This window comes from Perca flavescens, chromosome 15, assembly GCF_004354835.1.
Source record: "Perca flavescens isolate YP-PL-M2 chromosome 15, PFLA_1.0, whole genome shotgun sequence".
Classification (NCBI taxonomy): domain Eukaryota; kingdom Metazoa; phylum Chordata; class Actinopteri; order Perciformes; family Percidae; genus Perca; species Perca flavescens.
Genome location: NC_041345.1, coordinates 18,833,585 through 18,843,354, shown reverse-complemented (window position 1 = coordinate 18,843,354; position 9,770 = coordinate 18,833,585). Strand labels below are relative to the sequence as shown.

Genomic DNA, 9,770 nt, shown 5'->3' with positions numbered 1-9,770 from the left:
AAAAAATAATAATAATAAACACACTCAGCTGCCAATTTATTAAGTAATTAGCTAAAACTAATGCACTCCTGCAATAAATCAGTGTTGATTTAACTATCATAACAGTGCATCAACACTATCTGATTTCAACAAAACATAACCTTTATGAATGTATGATTTATTGCAGGACCGTTGTATTAGACTGCATTAGTTTGAGCTAGGTGTAACCATAGACTTAAAGAGGGTGTACCTAATAAACTGGCAACTGTTAATAAAATGCATCACTCATAGCTGTGCCAGAAGGACAATAATCTCAATCAAACCAGACATTTTGCGCCAATTTATCTTCACAGAAAATGTTTCCCCAAATGAATACATTACCACTAGAGAAAACTAATGGAAAGTTTGCAAAGAGGCTTATGGGGATGTGTCTGAAGCAAGGCTCAATAAGCTGGCAATCGCCCGGGACTCCGGCCCATAAGCCCAGGTTTACGGTCAGTTTGATTAATTGCAAATTTGTCTGAGAATTTGCACTACTAAATACATACATTATCAACTAGGTGGGTACTGCATTATGACCTTATCTTGTAGTGCAGTTTATTTCAGTTTATACCGTGTTCACATATTGCTTATTCCTTAATACATGTGTTTAATCAAATTACTAAAAAACAATTGAAAGACAGAAAACATTGGGCAACATAGTATTATTTCAGCACAAGAAGTTTCCAGTGCAGCTGCCATATAGTCCACTGTGTGCACTGCTCATGATAGTAACTTGAAGAGATGTTACATGCAAAATGCATAGAGGATATGAGGTTGGGAGAGGTGGAAAGGGGCCCGAACCATATAGTCTATGTGCCCAACACCAATTATTTTCCCCGAGGCAAACATGTCTGAAGGACTAACATTTGTCCCACTATGCTACTGCACAACATAAGATGTAGCACAAACAACAGTCTGAGAAAAAAAATGACATTTTATTGAATCTGCAGAATCATAAGTACAATTTGAAGTGCTGTAACAGGGTAAGAGGAGATGATATCAGGTCCTTAATTCTGAGTATGTATTCAGAATGAGTTTTGAATACAAGACTACTGTATGTCAATATGCATATGGTCTCTTTATTTTTTTATTCAAAAAAATAACAAAATTATACAAAAAACAAAACAATTTAAGATGGAATGCACAAAAGCGGTCTGAATGCTAAACCCGATTGTGGATTACATGATTTCACTCTGCGAAGTCTACGGTATATAACCAGTATCATAGAAGCAGGGAATGATTAATCAGAAGCGCAGGAGCCTACAATGAAGGCTGAAGGAAAGAGGGATCTCAGCAGACGGGTGGACAGGATACTAGACAGAAACAGGGTTATGATATGAAGTTACGGTTCAGTATGTGAGTGATGCCAGAGCAGAAGAGCGGTATTTGGCGCAAAGAGGTTAACTCCTGACTAATATCCAGGTCAGACAAACAACTTGCCCAGCCTCACAGTCTCAGAGATTGAGAGCAATCCCCTCCCCCCAGCCTTGCACACTTGCATCACCACACGCCAAAATGTTAACCTTGCCTTAACAAATCCATCCTGAGCCACACTTACACAACACTGGCCTGTCTTTGGCCACCTTTTTTTTTCCATTTCATTCAGAACCATTAATGTTCATAATCAACGCCCTCGACACAAAAGAAAGTTTGGATTGGATGTAATCTGCAGAGTAACGGAGGCCACCAGTGTAAGTAGCTTTGTGATTAAATTACATTTAAGCAAACTTCATTATAAGCCAGGAACTGCAATCATTTCACTTCAAGACCAACCAAACCACCAACTCTTGAGTTTACCCAAGAAAACACAACTGTGAGCTCTAAAACAGCTTTCCCATCTAGCATCTGTTTTGCAAATAAACTTGTCCTGTTGTCAAGTAGAGGTTAATGCAAAATACAGGCATACATACAGTGTGTTTGTTTTGTTTGTCTGGCAACCTAGAAACCTGTTTGAGGTGGGGAGTTTTTCTGAATCAGTGATCAGCACTTTCACAATTCATCACATTAGAAACTTGCAAAAATGTTGTCATGTTCAACACTAACTTGCACCAAACTGGATTGTTTTCGATGTCAACATTTTTAAAGTTGCATTATGTCCCCTCAGTCACATTCACAAAAAAATATGAACCCCTTTAATCTGTAGGCAAGCCACTTCCCAGAGCACCATGACCTGTAAAAACATTTTCCCTAACTTACCTTTATGATACATATACAATTGTACAATGTCATCTAGCTACATAGTAAGAGCCTTGTTTCTTTAAATAAAGCTGAATGGCTCCACCCCACCTTAAAAACGGGAACGCCCTGATTGCTCAAGTCTGTGGCAGTCACAGTGCATCACAGGAGAATGAAACAGCAAAGAAGGGGAAGGGTGGGGGGGTATGATCAGGGTTAAGAGATAAGAAATACGATTATTTACACCACTGAGAAATGGTCAATTTTCTTTTTTTTTTTTTAAATCATATAAGGTCCTCCCAGAAATACAGTATCTAGAGTGAAGGAATGATACAGCATTTCCGTGTAATAGCCAGCAACTTAAATGCTTGATTTTGTGTTTATGAACCAACCTTTCTTTACATCTTAGTGACCACCACCAACCAAATGCTGGTAAATATTGGCTGATTCACTGGTCAAATATCAAAAATAGTTAACAATTTTGGGATTCACCTGCCAGAAAAAAAAAAGAAGCTTCCTGTCTTGCATCAGTAGCCGGCCCTGACATACAGGGGACGGGCCTGGCTTTATGAATGTTTTAAAGACCAGGGCATAAGATAATTAATAATTCCATGTGTATTTCAAATGCCATTCTGTAACATGACTCTTTCTTAGAAGGTCCAGAATATTAAACAGCATAAGAGAGATTCACTGATCAGAAACAGGCTTGAACGTGCGAGCATTCGGCTGATTTCTCAATCAAGCTGCCAGCACTGTTCTCACCTGAACCTGCAGGTTGAGTAATCCCACAATTGATCCAATACTGTGTATGCACAAGACTAGATAAACACTTCTGCCTTGGTTCGTAAATTGAGTTGCTGGTTTATTTATTTAATACACTAGCTTTCTGTTGTTGAAAATAAGCATCTTACAATAACAAGAAAGGCAATGATAGAACAGCATGAGAACATTTACCACAGCCAACGATTCAACAATTTCTCTCACATTAAATGGAAAATAAAGACAGGAATGTTTACTCACAAAAACAGTGGAATGAATTCAAAATAAAAGAAAGATACACAATAGAGTTGTGCTTGGCTTTCTCTTTTATGTATGCGTTTTCTTGGTGATTTTGTAGCAAAAGGGGGAGGGGAGGAGGGGGGGGCAAAGGACTTGACCTGTCCCCATCTCCCTTCTCCAAACAGTTTAACATTTCCACCATAACTTTGTGATTCTCTCAGTACTGAAGGCATTTAGGCTGCAAGAAACAGGAAAAAGGGTGTACACACTCTACATCCACACGGACAGAGGTGATGTATTCCGTGTGGCTGCAAGAGATGGACTGATAAGGTCCACTAACTTGTCCCTGATCCCTCCTGTATCCGACACGCCCGAGAAAGGCAACGACAGGAGGTGCTCTTCAGTTAGGCTACGATTCCAGTATTACAACGATACCCACAATGCAGTGCTGAACACGAGGGTGCCTACGCAAGCACACACAATGGCGAGATGTGTGTCAAGCTATAAATATATTAAAAACCTCTCTGTTAAGACATGATAACTGGCTTATTGGTGGAACAGGGGTTAGAGGTTAAAGGAATGTACACAAGTCAAAAGTATTCAAGCTTAGTTTTGATAGACTGAGATTCTACACTGTGTTTCCAGTCTGGCCAAGATCACACTGCAATATTAAAGAAAATAAACAAAAACAAGCCAATGAAAATGCCACACCCACCCATACTTCAACCTTATTTCCTCCACAGAATGTCTGCAGCTGTGGTGACTCGTAGGGGGGAAAAGGGGCTTTTTAAATTTTCTTTTCTTCCTAATTTTTGCATGATGTTGTGCTAGGATTAAGTGCTATAGCTAGGATGGAACTGTGTGACACGACATGACCCCTGACATACTGCGATGAACTGTGAGTTTATCTTTTAAGACTTTCATTTTTCAACTTGTGACAGCACTTGAGAGGAGTCAGGTTCAGGAAAAGATAAAGAGGATGACAAACATCCAAACAGAGACGGACATCAGCACAGACAGACAGACAGACAAAGAGGCAGGCAGGCAGACAGAGAAGGACAGACAGTCAGATAGGTAGAGGGTGTCTGTGGTGGAACAGGGAGAGCAGAGCAAGAATGCAGGGTGGGCGGGGGGTTCAGGGTCTCATGGAACAGATTAGGGGACAAGAGTAAAATCAAGAGAAAGCGGCATTAAGATGAGATGGCACTGGGCTTTTTCCTTTCCTTCTTTCCCTCCCTTTCTCTACCTCCTCCGTTTTCTCTCCCTCTTTTTCTCTCCCTCTCACTCAGATGGCCTCCACGTAGTTGGCAGGCAGCATGCCCTGCTGGCCGGTGCGCTCCACGCGGCCGTACATCCAGCCCTCGTCGATCTGCTGCACGTCTATGATCACATCTCCGTCCACAAAGGACACCTCGTCTTCATCGGCAGCAGAGTAGTCGTACACTGCCCTGTACCGCTTCTGTGGGCGACAACAAGTAGTTGAGTTAGTTACTGACAACAGCTGCCACGGGTATGGCAGAAATCATCTTTGTAAGAGCGTGTTTTTTATTTAAAAATCGTTTACACATGCCTGCTACTAAACTAACTATATCAATACTATTACCAGGGATAGACGCTAACATTGTGTTATTTACTGTCCAAGTCTAAATAGTTAAAAATGCCCATTATGATTTCCTAAATAGTAAATAAATAGTCCAAAACATAGAAGGGTAAGAAAAGCAGACAATATTTAAGCTTTAACGATTATCAAAAAAGTTGCAGATCGACTTTAGTTCATCTTTTTTTTATTTATATATATATATATATATATATATATATATATATATATATATATATTTTAAGCTTTACTTAAAAATACAAATTATGAAGTGTAAAAAAGGCCATAGTAGTTTTTTCAATGAAGTGTAAATTTGTTCTTTTTAATATTCAACAATGTCTACTGATTCTTTTCAGGGTTGGAATTCATCAAGGCAATGGAGGACCTACCCCGGCGCTGGGAGGCGGGGCGGCAGCCGCCTGATGCACTGGTGCAGGAGTGGGCTCATAGTGGAAGTTCTGAGAGGCTGCAGGTGGCTGGTATCCTGGTCAAACAGGAGGAAAAGCGGAGTGCAGATGAATGAGCTGGACATTGTTTATTGCTACTCAGACACCAGACTTGCTGGGGACTATACCGTGATTGTTTTGGCAGAGGAGAATTAACAGTTTAAAATCCATATAATGCAAATACATGTATGTACTCCTGTTTGTATGTCTGCATAGACTCTTTGAGAGAGCGAGGAATTCAAAAACACGGCAAGCCAAGACGTGCAGCCCATGGCTCTGGATTACCTACTGAACAATACCTTTCTGTTTAAGTGTAAATCAGGTATTTCAAATACAAACAGCAAGCACATTTAAATACTTAGCTGTAACTTTGTCACTGACCTGCTAATGCTTCAAGTAACTTTCCGACATAATGTTCATACTTACGACTTCAAAGTTGCTAATTTTTTAGCTTTAGCAACCAATCTTTTGGCTTGAGTGATGTCCATGGATCTGACCATTTAAATGTCACAATATGCATTATTAGAATTATTTTCATGAATTTGAAATACTGCAATTTCTGCAGCAACGCAACTTTGTATAGCTAAATGGACTGAACGCAGGGCAGGGCAGTGAACAAGTTACAACCAAGATCCCCGAGTGGTGTGATTACACCCAGCCTGTTAAGCTCATACAGCCTGAGGGGATGGAGCCAAACATAGACAGGGCAAGATGGAAAATGTAGATACTTGGTGTACTTTATTCAGAGAACCTAACATGTCTAATATAAATATCAGGGTTACCCAAACACAAAAAAAGCTTAATCTAGCCATACAGACAGTTTTGGTTTTATTTATTTTGAAATATCAGAAGGTGCTTAAATCTGTAAATTAAGTTCCTCGCTTGGGTGTGTGTTATAAGGAATACCTGGGCTGGGGCTGCTCGGCTGATTTGGGCCCGGTCCCACCATCTTCTTCTTCTCAAAATCCTCATGGTACTTAATCTGCAAAAAAAACAAACACAAGCAGTGTAAGGTCACAAATAAAAGATGGGAAACTGCATGCATCTTCACACAAGAGCTTGAAATCTACAGATGTGGTTCTCTTTCCAGGAAGGCATCAGTGTGTAGTACATTTTCTATCCACCAGAGGTCTCCCACTTGCTCTGCACCCCTGTGTTTGTGGCCATAGGTGGGGCACCCCTACTTGCAAAGCAAAGCCGGAAGCAGCTTGACGCTGAGAGGATATGACATCTCAGCAGGCCGGAAGTAGTGTGAGCTCAGAGTTGCATAGCAACCCTTGCTGACACATCAGGAAGAACAGGTGAAGTGAAAAAAAGGGAACCAACTAGAAGCTTGAACGCTTAGGGTGAGAATGAGCCAGCTAGATTCAAGAGGAAATGCTGAGGGGGGAGGGAGGAGGAGGAGGGGGGCGGCGGTCATATGACTAAGCACAGCAAAATGCAACTACAATCGTGTATATAAATACGGTACTCTCTCGGTTGTAAATGAACATTTTCCTCAAAGCTTTTTTTGAATCCTAAAGTGAGTAATTAACAAAAAGAAGCACCTGCACTACAATTTCAGCTTCAAAAGAGTTCATGATCAACCTACAATCTCTCCAGCCAGCGAGACAAAGGCTGCATTCAGTGTTACAACATTAAAACAGGGCCACACCAATGAAACTGAAACTGAGTGACTACTCTATGACTGCACCAAATAACCCGTCTCCCTTATTACCAGGCTGATAACAGACTGACTCACAGTGTCTCGGCCAAGATTTACAACCCTGATTCTGTCCTCGCTTACAGCCGCGGTCAAAGAGCTCACTGTGCCGGTGGCGTTAGCAAGGAGTGTGTTCACAGACTGGATGGGAGTGTTTGTGCAAGGACAGTGAAGAGAGTAACTGAGAGAACACAGTGACTGTTTTCAAGTGCAATATGCTAAATGAGAGTGTGTGAGGGAGATTATATTGTTTGTTTTGAAGGAGCAGGTCAAACAGATGGTGTGTGTGTGTGTGTGTGTGTGTGTGTGTGTGTGTGTGTGTGTGTGTGTGTGTGTGTGTGTATTTACAGGAAGTGCCCAAGCTGCTACTGAACTAACCCCCCCCCATACTACTGTACTTCTCAGTCTTTGCTGCTCGACAAGAGGAAGGTGACGGAAAATAGAAGAGAGTCGACCAAGAGTGAAAAGTCCTGACTAAGCAAAAAAAACAAAAAAAACAAAGACAGATAATAAGAATGACAAATCAGGACCAGTAGAAGTGAAAGGCTTAAAATTGCTGACATAAACTGGTTTGTTGTTTCTTACTTTCACAGGGAAGAGAACAAAACAGAAAAAGATGTACAATTCATCTGGAGTGGTTCCCTTACGCTTGGCTGTGAATGACGCACTCATTGAAAGCAGATGTTTTGTTTATCAGTTCTGAGTAAAAACACTTGAGGATCTATCCCGCCATAATGCACTTTTTATGTTGATGTGACTTGTGTGTGTGCACCCATAAATACATGTAATATATGTGTATCCTTCTCTGCCAGGCAAATTTCCTTGATCTTAGACATGCAAGATCTTTCACCACATGAAAGCAGTGATTATCCATCACCCATCACCCTGCACACTAATTATGCCATTAGCAAGGCCAGTGCAGATCTGGTTATGTGTAATGACGTTTGCCTTGTGTCTGAGTGTGTTTCACATGGGGGGAAAAAAAGACCTTCACAGCTGACTTAAGCAGTCTGAGGAAACAAGGTAAACACTGCATGCCTTTCTACATCGCTGTCCAGCATTTACAGAGAAATGGCAAATCGATAACGGGAGCTGAGGGAGAGAAGAGTGGAGAGTGAGGAGAATCATCCATGTGGAGAGTGATTTCAGGAGAATTCCATTACTATAAATGAGGAGCGGCGTTAGCAGAGGAAGCCTGACATTCACTGATGTCGGAGCAGAGCATGTGAGCAGAGCGTGAGCGAGCACGAGAATTTTGGATGGAGTGCAGAGCAGATTTTTTTTTTTTTTTTTATAAAGTTGGAGGGTCGCCTTATCTCCCACTCCAATCCTGCTCCAGTACCTCTCACACCATGAGTTTGAAGCATAACTGAGCCCGTCTCTGTGTTTCTACAGAACATGCAGATGAACGCCGCACACCCTCCCTCCATGCCGCTGCCTGTCATCCGGCAGACTTTTTTGCCACTGGGTGAGCAAGGATCTCCGGGCGGGCACTGGCGGCATGGAGGGAGGGCGGGCACGGTTTATCTGATAAATATAAACACAGGTTTTCTTTCTGGAGTAAGCAGTGAGCTATTTGTCTTGAGTGGAGAGACGTGGAGTGGCTTTGAGTGGGGGAGCGGAGGGAACAAACGGCTTTGTGCGCGAGAAGCGGAAAATCTCACTGCTCCACTCCGCTCACATGCCCTGGTCAGTGACTAAGTGCGAGATACTTAAAAAACAAAATGCAAAATATTATTAAAAAAGGCATGATCGTAATCGAGTGAAGCTCTTTGAGGCCTGAGATGAAGAAGGTGCAGATAATCTCAGGAAGTGAAACAAAGAAAGTTCTGGTGGTTTCCACTGGTGAATTGTAGAAAGTCAGAGCGGACATTAAGTATTATGCAAAATCTTTAATGATGCACCAGATAAGCTTGACCGGTCTAAAGGTAGCTTGAAGCTGCAATTCCTTTTCTAGTTTACTTTAATATAGACCAGTTATCCTCCTCAGAACAAATTGTCAGTTCAAGATTGGCAAAGAGATTATAGTTATATAGAGAAACTAATCAATTTACACCAGACTGGCTTCACACCAGGCTCTCAGGAGGGGAACAGCACCAGAAGAGCTCTAAATGTTCAAGCTTTGTCAAAATACTAAAACAATTAGGAGCTCTTCTGTTACGATTTAGAGATAAAATAATACAGGTTCAGGGAGGGGCGATTGTCTTGATGACTGTATTGCGGACACTTACATTGCTGATTTGATTCTGCGATTTCTTAATTCTCTGCATCTCTGGCGTGTCTGCGACCACGCTGAAACCTTTCCCTTTATTCTTCTCAAAATCCTCCCTGTAGAGAACCTGTAGAGCAAACAGGATTCATGTGGGAAACAAAACGAGGGGTTACAACCATGCAAGGCAAACAATACAGTGTGTGCCACGTTTCCGGCTGAAATGAAAATGCCCGGCCCGTTTCAATGCATTTGTGTGAGTCAACAAGGAAAATTCAACAGATGCAGCGCAAATGATTATTTATAGATGCTCTGACCTAGATTCTTTCAACATATACAGATTAAAGCAACAACAACAACAAAAATCACAAAAGATTTGTCTTGATATTTTTCTGCTTGATTGAAGTTAATTTATTATTTCTTTAAAAATAATAAGGTTATGCTCTTTGCCTATAGTATATGTGGTATCAGAGTCCACCTTATAAGTACTTGTACTTGGCTTGACAAATGGACCAGTCCTGAGCTTACATTTGGCCTAATAAAAAAAAATTTACGGACAGAAAAATGGTTTTACTTTTGACTTCATTACAGCTCGACACTGTTAGATGAAATTCCAGAAAT

The 9,770-nt window shown here is 41.2% G+C and overlaps 1 protein-coding gene across 1 annotated transcript in view; it reads right to left on the bottom strand.

Annotated features, from left to right (window-relative positions):
- Window positions 1-937: 937 nt before the first annotated feature.
- lasp1 (LIM and SH3 protein 1) overlaps window positions 938-9,770 on the bottom strand; it is a 31,187-nt gene continuing 22,354 nt past the window's right edge. Inside the window, exons 4-7 of the mRNA XM_028599316.1 lie at window positions 9,172-9,279; window positions 6,145-6,220; window positions 5,182-5,276; window positions 938-4,654 (exon numbers count right to left, since the gene is read on the bottom strand). Coding sequence (XP_028455117.1) covers window positions 4,481-4,654; window positions 5,182-5,276; window positions 6,145-6,220; window positions 9,172-9,279 — 453 coding nt within the window. The 3' untranslated portion in view covers window positions 938-4,480. The remainder of the gene's footprint in view (window positions 4,655-5,181; window positions 5,277-6,144; window positions 6,221-9,171; window positions 9,280-9,770) is intronic.